Raw genomic sequence first — 25,855 nt, forward strand, 5'->3', positions numbered from 1 at the left:
TTTCATTTATAAAATTTTGAAGTTTTAGTTTTGCATTTATCATCATAATTGTTTAATTTGATTTGCAGCTTTCCTTCCAAATGTATGAACCAAGGCCAGACTGAAGCTGGATGTGGCCTGGGACAATCAAAGTCATGAGACCAGGAGGTGCAGCTGGAAAAACAGCTAGGGACTGAGAGCGTGAGGGTGGTTTGCTCAATGAAAAGTACATTCAACTGTATCTCAGTTCACCTGCCTAGAAAATACTATGCTGGAAATAGACAGAAACCAGTCCAGAAAGGACAGGGTTTAAATTATTCTTACATTCTAAGACATCACATTCTCCAACCCTCAGAATCTTGCTATGTGTATTCACACCAAAGTAATGGACTGGTTTTTGTTTTTTGTTTTTTTTAAACAGGTAAGCATGCAATGATTACAGATTGAAGCTTTGGGTCACAGCTGTCCTGTAACTATTCTCCTCCTCAGCGGACACATTATACCACTTCATGCTCCTTTATTCTTTCATTTCTTCCTGTCTGTCTGTGTTCATATGTTAAACTTCCTTTTTCACATGAACCTGGCTTCCTGAGACTCCTGCATAAAATTACTTTCTCAGACCTCCTGTCTTAACTTGTGGCAGAAATAGGAATAAATGGAAGCTGGAAGCTATATAGTTTGGCCTATGCAGATGCAACTATTTCTAATGTATTGCGTCTAAATTCTGTGGTGGATCACATGAAGAGAAAAATAGTTAACTAGCCTCCTCAACTCCTTCTAGATTATGATTTGAATGCAATGCAAGCAGTCCCCTGCATAATAAAACTTCAGACATTGTGCCTAAAGTGAGAATCTTGTAGAAGGTGTGCTATGTTTACCAGTCAAGCTGCTAACCCACAGTCAAAGCTGGTGCCCAGCAGATTATTGATTTAGTGGGTTTACCTTTAACAAATATGAAAATTATTGTGTTTTGCCCTTGAGGCTGAGGTTTAAATTTATTTGTTACTAGGAATTCAATCCATTTTTCTACAGGGAGAAGAGACATTGATGCATTGCAAATGCAGGTTTTTTTATAATAGGTGTTATTTCTTAAATCAGTTGGCTTCTCTGCACTGAAATACTATAGCTTTACATCAGTTTAGAAGCAAAGAACAGCTACACTGAAATGATATAATATAGTTAGCTCATATTGTCTAATAGTTCTGCTGCTTTGGTTGTTTTCTATAAACATTCCAGAAAATTTTCACTTCTGGTTAATTATTTTTTCTAAATTTTAAGTGTCAAAACATGTAAGGGATTATATTTACATGCAGAACTTCCACCAGTTTGAAATGCAGATGTCCTAAAAATGTTTTGAGTGAGGTGAAGTGGTAATAGAGGAAATACCTGCAAGCCCAGATACAGTTCATTCACAATTATTCACAAACACCTTCAGGAAGTACAACAGGGGCTGCGCACACCTCCAGGTATTGCTAAACTAACAGTAGTGTGACAAGTTAAAATTAACTGCAATTATTATACACTCTTGGAGAATCAATACAGTGCAACGGGAAGAGTTTTGAATAACTTCTAAAGGAATATAGCATCTGATGTGCTTATTGAGTTCTAATGTCTCTTGAGCAGGAGGACTATTCTATAGTACAGTCTTTCTGTCTCAGCATTTTATAAGAAGGATTACTGTAGCAGCTGCTGGCCAGGAGATTAGAGAATTTTCTTTTCTCGTCATTAAGCTACTAAGAAAGTTTTGCTGTGACTCACTCTCTCCTTCTCTTATAGGCTATTTAGATATGTATTCCTCATGATGCATCCAAGGTAGATGTAAATTTAACCATGAAGCTGATGCTCCTCATTCTGGGAATAAAGAATGAGTGTACAATTTTATTTTATTTTTCTGTTCCAGTGGCACAGGAATGGAAAGACATCCGATCTTGTGGCTGGACACTATTTAGTTCTGCAGCAGAAACGGGGGGGGGGGGGGGGGAGAAGCTTTCTGAATTACTAAAAAGAAAAAAATAATCTGACTTTGAGGACCCATGAAAATCCATGGTCAAGATGGGGCCTGCGGGTGAAGGGAAAACTGCAATTTACGGCATACTGTAGTTAGTTCCCCACCCTTGACCATGGGCCATTACTTTTCAGTGGATCAGAAAGCTTCCTCACTCATTCTGTTACTATCACATTAAGCACAGTGTCACTGGTTCTAGGATTTCTAAAATGTTCTCATCCTATGTTCTACATGCATCTAAAAACATTATACATATATTGATACACACATCATTGAATTTTAATTCAATAGGCATTTTTGGTGTAAATATTAAAACTGGTCCAAAAATTGATTGAACAGTTTTCCCATCAGAAAATATGGTTTCATCAAAATTGAAATGTTTAGCAGGAATAAGACAATTTCAATGACATTTTTGCCAGAACCATTTAAAAACTATTCAAAATCAAAATGCAGTATTTTATTTTGACTTTCTTGTTTCATTTCATTCTGACTTTCTCACCGTGTTTCATTTCATTTTGACTATTACATAATATTGTATTTAATATTTTGTATTAGATTATGTTTTCACATTATCAGAATGAAAGTTTTACATTATGAAAACGTTCTGGTAAGGTCATTTCAAGATTGACTTTTCATCAAATTTTGAAATGTAGGAATTTTCTATAGCATGAAAATTCAGTTTTCCAATCAACTCTAATACATACACACACACACACACACACACACACACACACACACACACACACACTGAACTAAAAGCCTCCAGCACTAACAACTTTGCTTTCTCCTCAACTCACCCCTTCATAAAAGTCTGGGAAACAGCAAAGATATGGAGTGAAACTTCAGCCCCGTGGAATCAATAGGAGTTTTTATATTGATTTTGGGAGTTGGGGGGGGGGGGGAGGGAGGCAGGATTTTGTCCTTAAAGAATGAGGCAGAGAAGAAGGTTGGAAGGAAAAAGAAAATGGAGGCAATTTGTAAAGGAAAGCAGGGACTGAGAAACTTTTCCCTCCTCACCTTAAAGGAGCAGAGCCTAGAACGCTCAAGCCAGTCTGAGTGATGGTGCTAGATAGGCTTCTAATATACAGCGTAATCGTTATTTATTTTTATGGACTGAGGTTTGTTTCCACTTCTACGAGAAATTTATTTAAAGTGTAAAGCTTTAGGAAAAAAATCCTCTCCAGTGAAATCAATGGAAACTATCTGAGAATTCTTCAGCCCATAGCGCTAAACTGATTTTAAACAGTAAACAATTTCTCATTACATTTTTGCCCCTAAAATAAAATCCACAACTAACAATCAAAAGATGGACTTAAATCTACCAGGTATATAAAAGAAACAAGTAGGTATTATTTTTAAAAAAGCTTCACAAAACAAGAAATGAAAAAAATAAATGAGCTTCTGTGCAGTCACTGTGGGGTGGGCTTTGAGTCTATAGGTTGTAATAAAAAGCGTATGATATAAATCGGTATTGAAAGTCAGACAGTTGAAGGTATGGTAAGTCCCAAGGCTGCAGACCCCTTACATCTGCTGTATTGTGCAACACTAAAAGAAGTTTATTTGGTCATTTAGATAGAAGATAGTGCTTGAAATCTGCTAGCACTCTTCATGACAGAAGAAACTGTCAGTGGATTTTTTTCAGCTATATAATTGGAGAGGAACCTATGTAGGGAGGCCATTATCCCCATTTTACAGATTGTATGACACAAACAAAAAGGTAAATGGCCTGATTTCAGACTCCTGACATCCAGTCCTGAGTGTTCACCACAAAACTGGACTGCTTTGTAACCAGCAATTGTTCAAAGCAGGTCAGATATATGGGGATGGCATGAGAAACTTTAGACATTGATATATTATTTAGAAAATAAGGACTATAAAATAAAAATTTCCCTTTCTTTTTTAAAAATGCACATACTGTATAAAAAATGTTGACTAAGGCTGAGGATTTCAGTTTCCACTGAGAGTGATCTAGCATGTTTCACAAACACCAACCCATTTTCTTTTCTTAAAAAAAGAAAATAAGAATGTGTTTAAAAATGTAATTGCTATCACTGGTCTGTTAAAGTATATACGGAACTTCTTTTATTTCCATCTATCAATGGATCATCTTTAGGATCTCTTTGTAAAGATGGTGTCCCTGCAAAGCATCAAGACCAACAGGAATTTTTGATCCTGTGTAATGGTGATGCCATTGCACAAATGGTGTTGGTCTTATTTTCTATTTGGTTTTCCTCCAACAACCACATAAAGATTTTAGACTACAGTCTTCTAGGGCCCTAAAACTGCTGTAGTTTCACTGGGTCCTGTGCAGTTACAGATTCTATTCTTTTTCCTGAGTCCAGGGTGAGTGACTGACACATTGGTGTCCTCAAATCTTGATTGGTGTCCTCAAAGATTGAATGGGTCACTATTGTTAGACATATTATGCTGCATTTTGAATTGCCAATTAATAGATACAAAAATAGATGATGATGATGATGATAGGAGAGAAAGCCTATGCAGAGTCAGGCACAACTTAAACTCCATAGTAGCATGGAATTCTGAGAGAAGCCCATTATTAAAGCAGGCTAGCAGTTTTAATTGACGCATTTGTGAAAACTATTACAGATCTGTAATACTACACACGAGGAAAAACACTGTGATTCAACTGTTGGGATGCAAAGAAATGCAAATGAAACAACATTGTGACTTTTCCCCTTGGGGTTAGAGGCCAGGACCTTTCATATTGAGCCACTGTGTGCTTAACATGTTCATAATCTCTGGGTTGACAAAGTTTCATTAGGGAAGATTCAGACAGATACAATTCTAAAAACAAAAAGATAAGAAAATAGGAAGAAGGAAGAGACGAGAAATGAGTTGAAACGTGCAACATATTGGAAGACAAAAAGATGCAAAGGACAATAAGAGGTATTCCTCCACATCATCTTTTCTTTCCTTTAACTCCCTTCTGTTTAATCCATCTTTCCTATTTTCTATCACCATATCTTCTTCTCCCACCCCAAACTCTTCTCATTAGCTCTCCCATGTGCCTGTCTCTTTTGCCTTTCCTCATATTGTTTCCCCGTTGTCTGTTTTTCATCCACCAACTTAAAACACTTTCAGTTACTGTATAAAGAAGAACAGGAGTACTTGTGGCACCTTAGAGACTAACAAATTTATTAGAGCATAAGCTTTCGTGGACTACAGCCCACTTACTGTATAATTCTCTTCCAGGGGCCAGTGATTGTCCGCGGGGCTTCTGATCTGCTGAGCCAGCCTTACAGGAAGCAGCACTTAACAGCAATAAATAAGAGGAGATGGTGCTTCTGGCCGTGCCAGTCCAGTATATTAGGACAGTAGAGACAGAAGCCGTAGTAGGAAGAAGTTCATTATTAAACTTTGATTAGTAAACAATTCTGGAAGGTGAATTTTCGAACTACATCATAAATTTCAGTATAGTTACAGTAACAGATTTGAAAGTGGTGACTAACATCTAAAAAACTACAGCATGCCTTGTACCGTCCCAAAATTTTGCCTCCTGACTATACGATGATGCTTCAGCCATGCAAATCCCTTTACCATTAAAAAGGCAGTTGGCAGCAAAAGGTCTGACTTGCCACTATACAAATTTAGCAAATCTCAGTCAACTAGAAAAATGTTTCCTCTATAGTTTATATTTATATACTATATATTAAAGGGTGTACAGTTAAATTTATTTATAGCCATTTGCTAGATTAATATTCATCAATTACCCCAGCTGAGAGCATTTATTGAAATAATTCTTACTTTAGCTTCTGAAGTTGGTTCCAAAAAGCACAGGCGATTCCCAAGTCCCTCAGCTGCCAGGCAGAACTTTCGTTGTTCTTTCTGAATGTTGGCAACACACTGAAGTACTACTTCATCATCCTGTTAAGAAACACAAGAACTAGTGAGAAAATATAAAATACCTATAAGGTTTGGAGCAATGATATATGAGCTACATTATTACAAGTCTGGGATTTTGCACTGTTTAAAGTTTGCAGTGGTATTGTATCTGTGAGAGTCCCAGGATATGAGAGAGACATGGTGGGTGAGATAATATCTTTGATTGGACCAACTTCTGTTGGTGAAAAAGACAAGCTTTCAAGCTTTACAGAGTTCTTCTTTAAGTATTACCTCACCCACTTTGTCCATCTATTTAAAGACAGTCATGCATCCATATTTTCACATGCACAATTAGAACATGAGGGCTTTAATCATATAACAACTTCCTAATCAGGGACCAGGTTAGGCAAAAGTGCAATACATAATGACTGTACGGTGCCAAATTGTTTTGGAAGTTTATTTTTGTTTAATTTTAATTTCCTCATCTATAAGTATTTGTATTTGGAATAGGACATAAAGAGTGCTTTGCTAACAGTTTAAGTGAACAGAGCAAAACAGAAGAGCAAGAAAAGCAGGTTTCTGTCTAGCAGTAGGTAAAATGAACAACTTTGAATTTGTCCTGATTATAAGTTATGTAGACTGGGATAATTCCATCCAAGCTAAAGCTTACTTCTCTGAGCTAACAAGAAAAGAATCTGAGTCCTTTGCCAACATGTCTTTGCATTTAAGAGACAACTTTGTCCCAAGTTCACTAGAGAAGGAGGCAAGTCTGAGATAATACTTAAATTTTTCAGCTCCGACTGCATGGGTGTGTTGAGGAAGAAGCCCCTTATACTAGGTTCAGGTGATTTTTCCAGATTAATTTTCCATATACTCCCGCGGAAATACCAACATTGCAAGGTAACAGTATTGAAGCAACAGCCAAGAGCGTGCCAAGATTTTTTTCTCTAGGATATTTCCACATTATATTCTATGACAACAATTTTAAAAAAGCCAGCTTTCCCCAACAGTTTTCAATCGCTTAGATAACACACTTTCCCCTATACTTAGAATAGACAATATCTATTGCAATGGTTGACTAAGGTTGACTTCAAAAACTTCTTCTCTAGCAGCTCAAGATGCATAGTGAGTAGAAAGGGAAAAACATGAAAATCACTTGGTAAATAAAAGGCACATGAAGTTAGAACTTCCTAAAGCATTTCTTTGGTGTCAACAGGAAATACTGGATATAACTGAGTTTGCCTTTACTAATGTACACTGTTGCGTTCTCTGCCACACACAAGTCATTAGCTACATTTGGGGCCCAATCTACAGTCCTTGCTTAAACCATTGACTGTAAGAGAAATGTCATCTGTGACTGTAAGACAGATCCAAAGTAATCACAGTTGCAAAATAAAACTGTATTTCCTTCCACATGAAGGTATGTAATCACAATGGGCACTTTTAATCAAATGTTATGGTTTCCTGGACTATTACTGTTGACATGCTTCAATCAAAGCCATGTGACAAGAAGAAACCCCCACCACCTTCCCCCCCACATTCAATCTAACAAATGCATATTTCATAACTCCAAAAATATAGTAAACATCATTCCTCTATCTGGTGGCAAGCAGCAAACCTCACAGGCAGCTATGTACAACAGAGAATTAGAATGATTCTAACCTGGGACCTGAGACACCTAGGCTCAATTCTTGCTCTGTCAGAGACTGCCTGTGTGACCCTAGGCAAATTACAATGTCTCTGTGCCTCAGTTTCCTGTATGTAAAATGGGAATAACAGCACTTTCCTTCCTCGCAGGGGTGTTTTGAGTTTAAATACATTAAAGATTGTGAGATATTATGGTAATGAGGGCCATAGAAGTAGCTAAGATACATAATTTATATTACAAATGACATCTTTGTAAAGGAAAATAAAGTGGTAGCTTTAAGGAGGAGGGATTGGAGATATTCACCATTATACACTCAAACTATTTTTGTGATATCATTGTTGCTCCACCAAACTACAGCTATAAATCAACTTGTGAGGCAGTGAAAAGGGGCAACGGTTATCTAAAATGTGGATGGTGTACACCAAACAAGGTACTTAGCCAATACCTGAGTTCTTCCACTGCATTAGAAGTTCCCTGGTTATGGTATCACGCCCATTCTGGAGTGATTATTACTTGTAGTTATTTAGAAAAGAACTAAAAAATTATTTTGCCCTATTTACCAGTACACTACAGCTACCATCTTGGATTCCCTAGCTGCACAATTTGAAGACACTTTAATGCCTCACTTAATTTAAAAATCTTTGAGCATTACTAATGATCAAAGAGACATTTTATATCTAAAAGGAAGCTTTTAAACCTTCAAAACACAGGGCCCACAAAGGTTCACTCCTCACAGTACAAATCTCCAAGATAAACAATATACCAGAAAAGGAGGAAAACCAGTTTTATTTTCTTCAAATTTAGCTTTATGTGGGCAATTTTATTACCTAATTATCCTATTATGTTTTAGTTTTTTTAAACATTTTAGGAATTATTGTACATCACATTCAGAAAAGAACACTTTATAAATAACGACCAAGTTCTGCAAACCCTTACGAACTTCATAACTTAGATGAAAGGTGATATAAGCATGCTAAGATAGCTTAATTGTGGTTTTCAACCCTTTTAGGATACACCCGCCTACTGGCAAATAATGTAACATATTTTAGCTATCAGGTATTTCACAGTCCATCAAAATATACCATGTAATAAATGCCTACAGGAGAAAAAAGGATAAAATAAGAGAAATCAGATGAGTCAGTGTCCCACCTAGCTACAGTATTATACTGGTATAAGTTATTCTGGTCATGACAGATACTTCAGCATGTGGAGATGTTATGCAACAGGTCACTTTCACAGATACGATCAAAGGCAACATCGCTTCTTCTTTCCAAGTACTGTATGCAGGTAAAATGCTATATTACCTAAGTAGTAACACAGATAATGACACTACAAAACAGTAAGCGATTTTAAATCTGGGAGGGACAAAAGGTTTTTGACCTTGGAAATAAAAGGAAGTCACCATTACATTGGGAATACAAAAGCAGAGCATGCTTTCATCTTTTTACCAGATGGCTACTCTCTGCCTTGTTACTATTCTTTTCAGATAGTTTCTATGGACATCTCTAACTAAACTACATGGCTGGCTACTATATTTAAGACAGACCATTTGGCAGTTGATGACAGTCCTATAGTTAGTTTTGTAGATCACCAGCCACACAGCTTGTTAAGTGATACAGAATGCAAGTTCAGCAATTTTTATTTCCAAGTTTTTTTTTCCATAGAACATATTGTATTGCCCACTGGGAGACAGGAGCATATTTAAGGCCATATTAATCTTTCTTTTTGCCACAACCCTCTCCTATAATTTCCTCCATAATGTATTCTTCCCTATATCCTTCAAATTCTTCAGTACAGAGACGGTTGCTGCCTTCTTCAGTTTAAAAAAAAAAAAAAAAAAAAAAGCAATCCAGTGTAATAGTCTACTATTCAATAGTCAAAGAGTGTCAGGTCAATAACAGAGGCAGACACATTTCTACCAAAAGTTTGAGAAAGAAAAAGAGTGAGATATAAAATGAAAATACAAAGATATTTTCAACATTTTTCTTCAGTATACTCCTGAACATATGTGCCCTTGAGAGACTCAAAATCAAGCTAACAGAGACTAAAATGTCCAATACCCAGGGTTAGAATAAAATTGAAGTTTGACACAAACTGTTTATCGCTGGACAATTTTTAACTTATTGATAAAACAGAGCCAGAATTGTATTTATTTTATTGTTTTTAAGCATTCAACCTGCTGTGTATATTTAGCTTGTATGTGGATTATATCAATATACTACATATACCATATTAGTAGAATACAATACATATGCATAACAGAGGCATTAATTACAAAACTCCATAGTTAAGATTGTGTGATGCAGTTAAAGTATGGATTTATTCCCACTGATATTAGAAAAAATGAACTATTACCTTCCCAAACTCACACTCCTTCCTTTTAAAAAAAAAAAGGGGGGGGGGGCAGCAAAATTTAGTTTGTGAAAGTTATGCAATTCCGTTCAACACGGTGGAAAAGTGAAAGTAATATTAACTTATTTCAGGAAATTTTCACAGGTTTTATATTGTTTCATTGGGTTCCTGTAGTTAACAATATAATTTAGCAACCTCAAACTTCTAAAGTGTAGCTATTGATAATGTCACCAGCATAGGTTACGTGCTGCATTAAATATTGACACCATGAATTATTTTTACATTTTTCACCATACCCTTTTTCACTTATAGCACAGCACTTGAACTTGACAATGAATGGATTTTACTATGGATGAGAGAATACTTTTTTCTTTGATGAAGCTGAAGTATATAGAGCTTTAAGAAGTAAAGCAACTGTGTGTGTGGTTACTACACCTTTATGGTCTGGGACATTCTGGACTGACAGAATTCTAAAAGACATGTCAGTCAGGTACAGCTCAAATTACAGACTGAACAAAAGAATGAAACATGCTGCACTGTAGCTTGTAAACAAGGACTCTCTGCGCCAACTTGATTGCTCCTATTTTATTTTTGTGTGTGGTTAGTGTTATCCAACTAAAGTCGCCATAGATAAGGGCATGAATTGGTTATTTGGCCTGGAGACAACAGAAGTCAATATAAAACACCATTATCTACGGCCTGAGCCAGGATTTATTGGGCCCAGGACAAGATGTCAAAGTAGGTCCCAGCCACAAGCAATGACGACTCTCCCTTTCGTCCCTAAGTCTATTCCTCACACATCACATCTGGCTGTCCAATCTTTTACTTGCAGGGGCTCACCTCCTCTTTGCTTCTGCCCCTCAGTTTTTAATGCATCTTCTTGTCCAGCCCAGCGCACACACTTTTCATTCCACTTTAATTTGCTTCAATATTTGACTGGCATGACAAGCTATATAAATGTTGCTAAATTGTAAGAGAGAGACTGTTACTCAGGTCTCTATCTGGGGTCAGTATGATTTGCCCAGGATGGGGTTATAGCCTAAGTTGCCTCTAAGCTGCACAACTGCGCAGCAGCCTATTAAGCGCCACGCAGGCGCTCAGGGCTGCATCTGGGAGAGATTCCTTTCCCCCACATCCCTGGGCCCAACCCAGCCCAGCCACAGATGTGCCATGGCCGGGAGAGACGCACACCCTCCCCCAGCAACAACCCAGCCCCGGCCCGGACCTGCTGCGGCCGTGGGGAAGGAGAGAGAGAGAGAGCTGGGAGGAGTCCTCTCGTCCCGTCATAGCCCCAGGGCAGCCTGCACCCAAACCCCTCATCCCTGGCCCCACCCCAGAGCCCGCACCCCCAGCCAAAGCCCTCACCCCCCCACACACACCCCAAACCTCTGCCCCAGCCCTGAACCCCCTCTCACACTCTGAACCTCTCATCCCTGCCACATGAATTTTGATATGTGCACCAATATAGAGGTGATCTGTCACACATTGCCTCCATACTGGTGTACATAACAAAATTCATTCCGCAGATGTGTGGGAGAAATTAGAAGGAACACTGGTTATAGCACCAGGAAACAAATTGCCATTGCAATTTCTCTCTTCTTCAGTAAAAGATATCATTCTCATAGAGCTAAATTCTAATGTACATTTCCCATCAGTACTGTCCACTTTATAGATGGGTAAACTCCAACTGTGCACCATACTGTCCAGGTTATTTGTGATGCTAATAAAGATGATTTGGAGCAGTGGTTCTCAGCCTTTTTAATAATGCAACTTCCTTAAAGCCATACTGGGACCCTGTCATGACTACTTTCCACTTTAGGAACATGAGATGGGCATGGTGGTTGCACTCTTCGGTTTAAGATCCCCTGCTTTTAAAGAAAATATTGGTGCACTATATCTAAAAAGTCTCCTTACAGGAAATTCTCTTATTCTCTTCTGTCACTATAAGAAGCAAAAATTCAGCTTGATTTTCTCATTAGATGGAAGAATATATATATTTTTTGTATTTAAATACTGAATTCTCTAATCTCTTCCCTGAGTAACAATTTAAACATTCCTATTTAACAATATCTACTTAATAAAAAAGAATCAAACTCATTTAGGTTCTGTTCATGTGCTCACTGGAGTAATAATTCTCTACTTACACTAAAACATACACAACAACAAAGGAAACACTGACACAAAAACATTTCAACATGGAGTTAGGGTTGCTTTCAGCAAGGGCGCCAGAACATTTGTAGAAGTCGGGGAGGGGTCCAATGCCAAAGTGTCCCCTCCCTCTTTGTAGATGGCTGCTCTAGCAGTGAGCCTGCTGTCCTCTTGTCTGGCACCACAGCAGCACCTGGTGGGCGAAAGTGTAATTGCAGCACCTCCCTGGCAGAATCTATTATTCTGGTGTGGGGGGGAAATCTGCGGGAGACATGATTTCTGTGCTTATGTTTCTTTTGTTAAAGAGTGGGAGGGCACTGGCCCTCTGTCTCTCCCCCTCCAAGTTACAGCACCGGTGGCTGTTATCCATTCCTAAATAATATAAACACTAAAAATACAGGAAATATTGCATTAATATCCTTCAAAAACAATTTATTCTTTCATATATAGTTATATTTCTACCACACCTTCCTTGAAGTGAGATTGCTGTGTGCAGTCGCAGGCAAAAATATGTACAAAAATCAATTTTAATGGAACGATGACTGAGTTGCTGAGCAGTGAGTCAGTGATCATACTGAATCAATACATGCATGTTCAGCAGCTACCATTGCTTCTGCTCAATCCACCAGTTTTCCAGCACACTAAGGATCTAAATGAAACTGCTACATGATGCTCTTGATTTATGTTGCTGTGGATACTCCATCTGAGGGTTTGGCATTCTCTTGTGGTACAGTACATACAGCCCAGAATTGAGAACCACAGTCTAAAGGTATATAATACATTTGAATCTGTACAGAGGCAGTATTTAATAACGCAACCAGTTGTACATGTTTAGCTTGAACTAGTGGGAAAAGATAGACACCACTACATTTACTTGGATACTTCAGGTTGCAACATGCAACGTGCCCCAACCCAAATCCATGTCTTCAATACTTTTTCTCAAAAATAAGGATGAACAAACCCAAAAATCATTGAACTGCCATTGTAGATGCTTGTTGAGAAATAAAAGGATCTTAGCTACAAAATTATAATAAAAATAAGCTGTTTTTTCAAAGGACTATGTAGAATTTTGTTAGCATACTCACACTAACTGTTGTGGGAGTCATATCTAAAACTGCTATGCAACTCTTTGAAAATATTTCCTACAACAGCAAGGAGACTGGGCAAGGGAGGTAGGAGGGAACCAGAATTGGGGGTGGAGGGCCTTGGAAGCTGGGGGAAAACTAGGACTTGAATGAAGAGCTCAGAAGGGTAGACTGAACCTGGTTGGGTAAGGAGGTTAAAATTGGGATGAGGAGCTGGGCAATGGGTGATGGGGAGGGGGTTAGGATGAGGAGATTGATGAGAAGAGGCAAGGGCAAAAGAGGTTGAACTTCTGGGGAACAGAGACAGAAGGGTCTGCATCCACTAGAGAATACTCCCTCTAGAAGCCCAGAATGCAACCCAAGATTCCCAAGTCTCACCATTCCTCTGCTGTCAGCAAATATCTGTGAAAACAACTAGCAAAGTGTTTGCCTCATCCCCCTCTAATGGCTGGTCCATGTAGAGGATGACAGCCTAGTATTGCTATCAGTCACTCTGTGAGCTAAACAGTCTGTGATCTTTGCTGTGGATCAAAAGGTTCCAACCTGTGCTAAATAAGTGCTCGTATCATCCCTCTTTTTTATTCTCCCTTTTGTTATCAAGTTTAATTCACTCTTAACTACCTCAATCAATCTGTCCCTGAGGAGACTGTTTCCCCTTCTACTGATGTTGAAGCCATCCAAATTATACAGCCTCTTCTCCTTACAGAAGGTGGACCAAAGTTCCACAAAACCAAAACCTTCCACCCTATACCACTTACCTAGCTCATGCTCCACTTCCAGAATCTTGTGCCTTGTCTTCCTTTACTTGCGGACAGGAAAGCTCTCATGCTTCCAAGTTCCCTGAAATCATCTATTCTCTGCAAGACAACCCGCTATGCAGTATTATTAATTATTAATAGAACTATCATAAATCCCTGCCCATTGACTTCAGAAGCCTATCCAATATTAGAGTGACAGCTCGTATCTTCAATCTGGCAAGACAGAACCCTGCCAAGTTGTCTGCTTGTCCTTGTAGAATGTTCTTTTGATTCTTCTGAGTATTGAATCCCCAACAAGGATAGTTGGTCTTCCTTGGATTACTAGAGAACTCTTTGTGGGCAAGCTTGGTTTTCTTACAGGTTGGGCCTAGCTGCCATCCACAGGTATGTCCTGCACATCTCTCCATTCCCTTGAATCAGCTAAATCTTGAAAGGTATCTTCCACTGTTTCCAGGTTGAGCACCTGGTATCGAATGGAATCTTCTAGCTGTGTGAAATTCCTCCTGATCCTCTTCTCTCTGGTGGTCACAGCCTACTCATCCTCATCTGTCTCCAGCCATGAAGAATGTTCATTTCATTAGAGTAGAAACCTTCTAATCTACATTCAGATAGCTGTGGTTTTCCAGGCATCTTTTTCACTTACAAGAAAAGCTGTCTCATGTCTGAAGAAATTTCACATCCCTCATTCAATTTACATAAATGGAATCCTACTGGATGTATTTAGTTATTTCAGCCAAAGATTAAAAAAAAATCTAGTAATGAAATACTTGTGCCCACAGAAAGTTTAGACACCTTTCATTATTTTTTTATACTTTTCCACTTGAAATAATTGAGTCAGCTCAGAATTAAGCACCAACTTAGTCTTTCTATATAAAGCACAGCATTTAGAAAGTCCCTATTTTCTCATATAGCTGCAAGTAACTGTTGTTTCAATCTATTCACTAAAAGAGAAATAATGCTGCAATCTAAGTAACAATATATACCAGGAGACAAATCAGAACAGATGGTCCTAACAATGGAACACCTGATACTGCTTTGCTTTCTTCACTCTACATTACTTTCTCATCATTAAATTCTTTCACAAAAAGAAGAAAATAAGTGTTGACTTGTGTCATTTTTCTACATGAATGTCAGACATTTCTCTCAGATATAGGAACATAGAAGGAAAATGTCATGTTAGCAATAAAATGCATTATCTATTTGGGCAAAGTTCAGAAGATATTATTGTCATATATTTCCCACATATATAGTTACACTTAGGTAACATAACTGCATAACAAGCAACTAATTTCACTGTTTTTATGCCCCCAATGAAATTCAAAGATATCAAAATGCCCCTTTAAATCGACTGTTCTCAGTGGTACCAGATGACAGAACAAGGAGAAATGGTTTCAAGTTGCAGTGGGAGAGGTTTAGGTTGGATATTAGGAAAAACTTTTTCACTAGGAGGGTGGTGAAACACTGGAATGGGTTACCTAGGGAGGTGGTGGAATCTCGTTCCTTAGAGGTTTTTAAGGCCCGGCTTGACAAAGCCCTGGCTGGGATGATTTAGTTGGGAATTTGGTTCTGCTTTGAGCAGGGGGTTGGACTAGATGACCTCCTGAGGTCCCTTCCAGCCCTGATATTCTATGAAAAGGTCTCAGAAATTAGAGGCAGAACACAGTTTCAGATGTATTTATTTTTATTAATTCAGTTTTCTAAGGCTATCTATAGGTGTCCATCCAGTGGTCCTGGGTACCTCTTCCACCAGTTATAATTACAACATAAAACTGATAAAGAACTGTCCACATATATATCCACCTCGATTCACATCCACCTCAACAGCCTCCACAAAGAAGGAAAAAAGCTGGACATTGTGAATTACTTGGAAGGTTAAATTGATGATCTGACAGACCAACGTGGAAGGAGCAAGTTCCAAAATTCCTTGCAGAGAACACCTTGTTAGCAGTTCCCTCTTGTTTATATTGAGGAAGCTCTAACTGAAGCAGTGGGCCAGATTCTCTGCCCTTGCTCCTGCCTCTTCGTTGCCTGAGTGGCACAAAGGAGCCAGAGTCTCTCAGTAACTGCCAAGTTGATAATTTTGCCAGTTGAAAGGAATTCTGAGCTGGTGTTATACTGGTGGAGCCAACTTTTATGCCAACCACGATTTCCAACCCAGCATTGGTAGTGAAATGGACCTTTGCTCTGCTACACCAAGTCACAGCTGGAGTAGTATCCCTTTAGGAGCCATAGCCAGCTGTTGTAAGTTAGAATGCCCCCTTAAAGACAAGTTGGAGCAGCAATAACTAGCCTCCTTGTGTTGAGTGGATCTTGGTGCAAGATATACATAGAATATATAGAGAGTCACAGTGTACTAATACAATAACGTAATCTCTTTGACAGCAATACTTCATGATCTGAAGAGTTAGGGCTGAGAAAGAGGGCACATTTTATATTTCTAATTATTATTTTATTGTGTATATTTTCTGTTTAATTTTAAACACCGAAGAGGCAAAAAACTATCAACGTTTCAGCCCATTTCCTCATTAGTAATTCATTTGGGAGTGGGGGTTGAGTTCGCATCCCAGAGAGCAAGGGGGTTCAGAAGCTTACTAAGCCAATAGATACACCAAACCCCAACTCCCCAGGTATCTTGCACAGGCCACTGATAATATTTAGCACTTGTATAACACTTTTTACTTCCTGCCTGCCCCTGCATCTGCAGAGTAACCGCTGTACAGAGGACCAAACGAGAGTTAAAAATGCCTGGAGGTTCAACTGTCACTAATAAAAATACAGGAAACATAATTTAAACTTTGAGCTCTTTGTGCAAGGTCACTTGCAGTATACTGTTAGACAACATATACGTATATATATTAACTTCAGGGGAAAAGACAACAGTTCCAAAATGCAAAATAAATTAAAAAAAAACAATGCTCATCTAGTGTTTTTGTGTATTAATTTTTGGTATCTAAATACATATTGGCAAAATATATTTTAATGTCTTTTCATTTAGTATAAATGATCATAACAGCAGTCCTCACTAGTTACACTAAAATTTATAGTACAGAGTTTAAAGAAAGGCCACATATCTAGTCTTAAAGTATACAACATGTTGACACAATAAAAATAGGATTCTTAACCTAAATTAAACAACATAGTTTTGTGGATTTTTGCCGAGCAACAAACTATCTCCCAGTTTTTAATATCTGGGTTTCACTATTTGCTGTAGTAAACCTCTGTTTTTATATTGTTTGCATTATTCCATCTTTAAATCTTCACTTTGGCTTATTTTAGAAAGAACCTAGAAAGCCAAATCTTTTTATGCAAAGCTGTAATTACCTTTCAGTACTTTCAAATATGATTAAACAAACACTTTGGGTTCAATCCTGCCACCTTACAAGAAAGGTGTACGAGAGAAGTTAGAGATATTCCCAGTGTAGTACGAGGACGAAAGGATTTATATCACACTTTGGTTTGCTTTACTGTTACTATAGATGAAGACATGGGTGCTCGCTCTTGTTATGCTGTAGTCCATCCAAGCCGTATACTGTCAGTTTCTACACATCTTCCCCCTCACAGAGTATTTCCCTTTATGTATTTTGGATTTGTCTTCATAGTCAACTCGCTCAAATGTGCTTGTGAAGATCAACATCTGGAAACTATTATCTGGAGCACCATTATATTTCTATAGAATGAACAGCATTCCAAAGGACAATCAGATTTATTCTCAAAATACATAAAAAGTGTTCCCAGTCACAATAAATATCTATGGGGTCCTGTGGAAAAAAATAGTTCTTAATTACATCATCATGCACTAACATAATAGAGATGGCCGAAACTCAGGATTCCAAGTTTGCAGGAAATTTTGACATTTCAAAGTTGGTTTTGTTCTGATTTGGACTGAAACAAAATTTTTCAAGATTTTGTTCCCCTTAATCAGAAATTCAGTGAAATTTTCTTTCATTCAGGAAACACTGACATGTGGTATTTCCAAAATGAACATGCTCCCCAGGACCCCAGCAACTGGTGACTGAAATTTGACATAATTCTTGTCTATTTCACCATGGCTAGTAACAAGTAGTGAAACGGACAAGAATCATGTCAGTTGCTGTCAGCTGCTGCCAGTACTAGCCTCGGAGTCTAGAGGCCCTGGAATACCTGGCCCTCGAATAGTCTGCATGGCAGTTGCTCCACAGCTGCAGACCTGTAAGCCTGGGGTCCCTAGCCCCAGAGCCATCAGTATGGGAGAACTGTCCCAGTGCCATGTACCCTCGAAATCCTCGGGTCCCCAGCAATCCAACAGGAAACCACGCAGGTTTTGAATAGAAACCCGCCTGTGATTTGACAAATGTTCAAACCCAAGATGTTTCCCTGACACATTTCAGGTTTAACAAATCAGCATTTTCCAGTCATCTCTAATTATATTTTTAATGCAATATTATATATAGTAATAAAGTGCTCTCTGTATTTTTGAGCCTCAGCCATGAATGGTGTTGAAAAAGATAAAATATATTTTAAAAAAATCTAGTACACCTCTACCTCGATATAACGCTGTCCTCGGGAGCCAAAAAATCTTACCGCGTTATAGGTGAAACCGCATTATATAGAACTTGCTTTGATCCACTGGAGTGCGCAGCCCCACCCCACCCCCGGAGCACTGCTTTACCGCGTTATATCGGGTCGTGTTATATAGGGGTAGCGGTGTATATGCGAAGAAGATATACACCTCTTGTGAATGATTTGACTAATGAACCACTTGTACTCAGATCAGATGATAATTACTGTCATTAGAAGTTTATGTTTTGTGGACGATATTCTCTGGGTGCTCACATTTGAGACTGACCACATTACAAACCAGTGAATTACAGTGAACATCCTTAAAAAAACCTACTATTGAATTTCACAATTAGTTTTTCTCCAAAAATTTTAATAACTCAAGATGCTTACAAAACTGCAATCAAATTCACTTCAGACTGATTAATTGTACAAAACAAACATCATGGGATTATCACTTCAGCATAATATTCTCGGTAAAAGGTAACAAAATCAAATATTTCTCCTTTATACAACTTTCATTTAAAAATAAATGGAAAACTTATCAAAAAACTAAAACCCCAGAACACAACACAAACAAACCTTTTTGTACTGTTTGCTTTAGATTCAAGTAAAACACCCATTATGAAGCATTGCAAAAGACAACTTTCACTGAGTTTAGTAAGAGTTTATCTACAAAGGGAGTTATTCTGGAATAGCTATTTCTGATTAACTCAGGGTACATCTACACTACAGGGGGGAGTCGATTTAAGATACGCAAATTCAGCTACGTGAATAGCGTAGCTGAATTCGACGTATCGCAGCCGACTTACCCCGCTGTGAGGACGGCGGCAAAATCGACTTCTGCGGCTTTCTGTCGGCGGCGCTTACTCCCACCTCCGCTGCTGGAGTAAGAGCGCCGATTCGGGGATCGATTGTCGCATCCCGGGACGCGATAAATCGATCCCCGAGAGGTCGATTTCTACCCGCCGATTCAGGCGGGTAGTGTAGACCTAGCTGTGAATGCTCTTCTTCTGGAATAAGAGTGCCATATTCTGGATTATTTCAATCCATTTTGGAAGTGGATTAAGATAATTCAGAATAAAGTACTCTTATTCTAGAACCAGAGCATCCATACAGGGAGTTAATCAGGAATAGTCAATCTACTTTAAATTTACAATTCACTTTATTCCAGATTAACTTTCATGTGCAAGCAAGTCCTAAAACCACTCCTCAGACAAATTTATAAACTGCTCAGTATACAGGGCAGAACTGTTATCAAGAACACAGATGATAGATTTTGCACAGCCCAATTTATGTCATATTATGCAAATTGTACCAATTTATATATTGCAACATTTTGCATATAAACATTAACATCATCTTTAAAAATACTGTGTAGATTTAATGCTGAGGAAAGGCATCAGCTTGAGAGTACATCCATACAGAGCGCCACTGTGTGCCTCCCAGCCCAGACTGACAGATTTGTGAGGTTTGTGCTAGCACTCTAAAAATAGCTGTGAAGACATTGCTTTGAGATTGGGAATGGCTGAGCCATTACAAACATTGAATCTCTCTCCCCTTGTAAGTATTCTCACACTTCTTATCAAACTGTCTGTACTGGGCTATCTTGATTATCATTTCAAAAGTTTTTTTTTCTCTTACTTAATTGGCCTCTCAGAGTTGGTAAGACAACTCCCACCTTTTCATGCTCTCTGTATGTGTATATATATCTCCTCGATATATGTTCCATTCTATGCATCCGAAGAAATGGGCTGTAGCCCACGAAAGCTTATGCTCAAATAAATTTGTTAGTCTCTAAGGTGCCACAAGTACTCCTGTTCTTTTTGCTTTGAAGTAGCAGCTCAGGCTGGAGCTCAACTCTGAAACCCATTCTCCTTCCTAGGCTTCAGAGCCCAAACTCCAACCTGAACTGCAATAGCTACACAGCTATTTTTAGCATGGTAGTGCAAGCCCCAGTCTGTCAACCCAGACTGGCAGGCTAGCTGCTGTGGGCTGTGTAGATGTACCTTGAGAGCCTTAGTGAATGAAGTCCTCTTATTTCAGGGAAACTTCTCAAGGTCAGTTCTCCCAATATGATTCAACCCAGATCTAGGAAAGACTTTCTATGAACATAATAAGATAATTGAGTCTCCGTGGTGATTTACTGAATCGGTCTATTAGTGGGCATAAGGTTATATTACAGATGCAATGATAAAATTAATTATTTGATATTCAGTTATGGTCCCATGCACCTCTCATTCAAAAACATCTACAGCTCTCTCTCTCTCATTTATCTGGCTATTTTTTCTCCAATGATGGAAGGGAAAGAGCATATACTCTGCCAGCATGAAAGCCATCCTGTGAATCTCTTCCACTATCCCTAAGTCACTTTCACCCCTGCACTTCTTTCCTCGTGTTTGTATAAGTGCTTGGCAATTCTTTATAAATACAATATCACCAAGTGACCAGTGTAGTGAATTCTCTCAAATGCCAGGAATTCCCCACTCAGCACAACATCCAACATTCTAGAGAGGATATGTAAAATTCACATCCATGCCATAGGATCTATCATCTTCAGAAGACAGCACTTTCCGCTTTGCCTACCTTTTAATTGTAGGTTAGGTTTTGTAGACGGACGGGGAGGAAAATAAAGATAACCATGGGGAGAATACACTAAAAGAGATACACATTTCCAAACGAGGAAAAAGTTCATGACCAATATTCTAAGTGAAATACACCCATGTAGGACTAACCTGTGCTAATCCTCTGTAGGAATTTTGGGGAGGCGGAGTTTGTTGAGAATGTAATTCTGATGTAGTTAGATGCAACTAATCCTTCTGCAGTCTTCCCCAGACTTTATCGTTTCCAATCATAACTTTAGATTTCAAGATCTGCAGGGCATGCTTTTTGCTCTTTGTCTGGCACATTTGACTTACAATAAAGGGCATATACATTCAATACAATAATTATGGTTAATAAATATGTTTGTCTCTAACCAATGCTATTAATCCTTAGCACTGAAATGTTGGGCAGGTCTATACTTACACCGCTGCAGTGCTTCAGTGAAGATGCTACTGTGCCAATGGGAGAGTTTCTCCCATCAGTGTGGGCACTCCACCTCCCTAAGAGACGGTAGCTATGTCGAAAGGAGAAGCCCTCCTGTCGACACAGCGCTATTTACACTGGGGGTTAGGTCAATATAACTGCATTGCCTGGGATGTGGATTTTTCACACCCCTGAGCCTTGGACAATAAAGGTTTGGGATCTGATTCTTATCTCTTATATATGGGTGCAAACAAGAGTGGTTCCACTGAAGCCAATGTTTGAACAACTGGCATAAATCCCGTGTATGGTCAGAATCAGGTATTTGATGTCTTTTTGAAAATTTCTTGTGGATATGTTAAAGACTATTAAGTAAATGTTAAATGACAATGAATAAGCATACGAAGCACATAAAAGCATATGGAGAGTGTTTTCTCAAAGAATGAGAATGCTAACTGGTCTATGAATAAGGAAGATATAGACAATTACACATAAATAAATATATGGAGATATACTCCCATCTCATAGAACTGGAAGGGACTCTGAAAGGTCATCGAGTCCAGCCCCCTGCCTTCACTAGCAGGACCAAGTACTGATTTTTGCCCCAGATCCCTAAGTGGCCCCCTCAAGGACTGAACTCACAACCCTGGGTTTAGCAGGCCAATGCTCAAACCACTGAGCTATCCCTCCACCTTCATTCATTGTGAATAATTGATATACCAGCTGTAATAAAACCTGTATGCAAAAGGTGCAATGTTGTGTAGGCAGCAGCTCTGCATGGCCTTAAAATAATATAGAAAATAGAGAGAGGGACAGAATCAAACTAACTAGTCAGAGTATTTTTTCACTCAATGTGACATACCATTTCTCTCTCTCTGCAGGTGATAAATGACTTAGTTGTAGACCAATTTCACACCTTCTGGCATTAGGCTAACATCATATACAAAATTCTGTGACCCATACATCCTTGGATTTGCAACACTAAAGGAGGAAATAGGACAAGGATGACTCAAGACAGCCAATGTGTATTCCAGTTCAGCGAACGGGAGTAGTCATAGTTTATTAATTTCTGCTTTAAAAATAATATAAAATTATAAAACTTAGCAATACTGTTGCAAGAAAAAAAGTCTGTAATTTACTTCACTTCCATTACCATGCTGTCTCTCAACAGATATGGTTGATTTGTTCTTGTCATTCTAAAAACGTAAGCCCCTCACAATAATTTTTTTAAGGGGGGGGGGGGAGAACTGTGGGGTCCAATTTGCCCTAAAAATAAGGTTTTGAAAAAGCAAAGTTTTAAGACACCTTTAGACCAGAAGAAATGTTACCGGGATTTTTTATTATTATTATTACTACATCTGTAGTGATTTAATTCTGTAGGCTGTCTTGTTAAATAACGTGGTATCATTTAATTGGACTTTGACCACTATAAGAAAAATAGAGTTTAGAATTAGTTATCATATGTAAAATTCATGTGCAGAAATGAAATTCTTTAGTAATATTAGCTTTTTAGTCAATACTTCTTATTTTTGAGAGCTTGACAACCAGCTTGTATTTGTTTTATTGTATGCTACTGCCTTGAACATTCATAGGCCATGTTCATCAATTTTTTCAATAATTTTATTGATGTAAATCTTGAAATTAAAGCATGTTTAAAAAATTAACAAAAAACGCATTCCCATGCAACCTTTGCAATACTGTGCAAGGGCCTGAGAATCTGAAATTAAACTGACCAATTGCTCAAGCTGAGCAATTTGCAAAGAACATCTAAAAAGTACCTTTGATTTTTAAAATTGTCAGGTTTTTTTATATATACAGTGGTATTAATTACTAATGTTGGACTAGATCACACTCCCTCATGATCCAAGTGTAGAAGATTCCTGTTCCACGTGAAAGGGGGATTCAGCTGCCTCCACGGTATAGTCCCTCCACTACTACCTGACCTTGACAAGGCAGTACCCTCCACATATCTGGAATGGCTGCTTAGGGAGGCAGGGACAGAAAGTAACTCTGGGCTGGGGTATAGCCAGGGTTGAGACTTCATCACCCTTCGCATTTGCAGATCTTACCTGCAAAGATCCCCAAGGTGCCATTGCAAGTAGTGGGAATAGCTGGGGAGAAGCCGACCTACCAGCTACCAGGAGGCTGGGGCCTGAACTGCTGCAGGGGACATAATGCTTCCTGTGGTCTGTCAGGTTTGGTGCCTGGTCATGAATTCTTTTCTGGGAACTATTCTCCCATCAGTACTCTAATGACACTGAGGGGAATCTCTGTGAGGGATTTCTCATGGAGATTTTCACCCAGGATCCCCCTCCAGTGGGCTTTAATATGGCCTGCACAATAGTTAAGAAAAATTGTTTTCAAAATCTATGATTGAAATAAGGTTTTGGGATATAAAAGTTACAAATCAGTATTAGATAAACAGATTAATTCCATGTTTTACCACAGACAATGTTTGGAGACATAAGATTTCTACTCAATTTCTCATAAGGCCTGCCTTAATCCTGTTTCTAATGTGATATGGTAGAAGCAAAATTAATGTGTGAAATTAATTTTGTGCTTTGCTAACTCTTGACTAATTAATAAATTTAATTTTGTATATTAGTAGATTCTAGTGATATACACTTATGAAGAACATGGAGATATCTATAGTAATGTTATGACTGTTTACATACAGTCACAGGCCAGCTGGCCCTTTAAGACTAGCTGGGTTCAGCCTTCCTGTGACCTGGCAACCCAGTGATAATTAGTGACCCCAGCTAAAGATGTTAGGGAGGTTTAATTACAATAACTGACACCAGCTGGGGGAGGAATTTAAGGAGGACCATATAAACAGAGTTGAGCACTCAGAGAGCAATCAGTCAGAGAGCAGGAGTCAGGAACAGCAGCCAGGGAGTGCTGCTGCTGGCGATAGCTGGGACGAGTAGTGGGGCTGGACTCCCAAGAGAAGCAGCCTGGTAAGCCTTCGAGGGGTGGCCTGAAAGTTTAGAGAGAGACTGCAGAAAAGGTTCCTGGGAAACCACACAACTCTAAAGGGAAAAGAGCTGGGGAAGTAACCAGAAAGGCTGAGGTTTTATATTTGGCTATGGACAAGTGAAGACAGAACCAGGGAGCAGGAAATGTGTTTGTCCAGCAGGAGGTTAGGAAGAGAACAACATAGGTTGAATATGTATCAACAAAGCACTCAGACCACAGCAAGCGGGAATTATGACTCACTGAGGGATGGGAAAGAGAGATATGTTTAAGTTATTACATGTTAATAAACTAGACCTCAAGATATGCCTCCAGTCTTCGTCAAGTATTGAAGAGCCCAAGGGAGAAGGGAAAGAGAATAGATGCCACTGAGGCACCTGAGACCAGTAGGGGGTGCTTCAAAACGGGCATATATATTTATATATACAAATGTGTGGACATGATGGTTATTGTGGTATGGCTGATTCTATGGAACCTAAAGGTTTAATTCCAGCTATAGCTCTCCTCAGATATCCAGAAGCTCAGGAATGACTAATTTAATTACTAGGTGCTTAAATGAACAATACAGTGAATCCACTGTTGAAAGACTATCTCCAGTCCCTATGATAAACAGAAACCAGTATGGCCAGATTAGGAATCCCTGTTCAGAACCTCATAAGATCTTCAAGTGGGAATTCTTAAAATGGATAAAAGCCCTGACAGTGGAAGGAAAAATACAGACCAGGGGCCAGACTATCAAAGAGTCAGAAGTTTCAGAGAGGGAGGCTGTCTCACCCAGCCCCAATGCTGGCACATGGTTGGGTCAAGTGGGACCTACTTAAACTGTCAAGGAAAGGCTAAGTGTAGGTAAAATGATATGCACATAGGCTTTTTGTTATTTTAACCCTTTGGCTTGTCTGTTTGTTATATCCCTCTGAACCAAAAATAATACTTTTGCTTTGAAGAAGCCATCCTGAATCACTGCAATTTCAGATTGATCAAGCTCCCAGAGAGAAATCTATTTCGTAAACTGGAGGTGCTGTAAACTGATGATCTAGTCTAAAGTGTGGTCAATTTCTGGATTCCACACAGAAGTATGGGTAACTTGGAAAGGGTACCCACAGAAAGACAGAGGTCACAGGTACAGTTCACCCCTGAGCCATAACAATATTTCATACTTATAAATGATGTATAACTCACGTACCACTCAATCCATTAGAGATGTAGATTTTCCCCTCAAACTCATTCTTTACTGTGTGTCTATTAAAGTTACTGATGATATATATTTTTGTGGAAACCAACATGAAGGGATAATACTTTTTTCCACAGAGAGATTTGTAACCTTTCAGTATACATACAATATATCAAAAAGGCATGACATTCACATTCAAGTATTATATGACAATTAAGATTAATAAGATTAATTACAGCTTAACCTAAAGCATATTTATTGATACCACTTGGTTTACAGTTTTGTTATATATTCAAAACTCAAGCTACGTGTCAACTATTAATTAATTTTAGC

The 25,855-nt window shown here is 38.6% G+C and overlaps 1 protein-coding gene across 17 annotated transcripts in view; it reads right to left on the bottom strand.

The window, feature by feature from the left end:
* The window catches only part of RYR3 (ryanodine receptor 3), a 551,551-nt gene that overhangs the window by 452,099 nt on the left and 73,597 nt on the right, over positions 1 to 25,855 (bottom strand). For all 17 annotated transcript variants that reach the window (XM_054027214.1, XM_054027212.1, XM_054027213.1 and 14 more), the window contains exon 3: positions 5,750 to 5,869. In XM_054027214.1, coding sequence (XP_053883189.1) covers positions 5,750 to 5,869 — 120 coding nt within the window. The remainder of the gene's footprint in view (positions 1 to 5,749; positions 5,870 to 25,855) is intronic.

Source organism: Malaclemys terrapin, chromosome 4 (assembly GCF_027887155.1).
Source record: "Malaclemys terrapin pileata isolate rMalTer1 chromosome 4, rMalTer1.hap1, whole genome shotgun sequence".
Lineage (NCBI taxonomy): Eukaryota > Metazoa > Chordata > Testudines > Emydidae > Malaclemys > Malaclemys terrapin.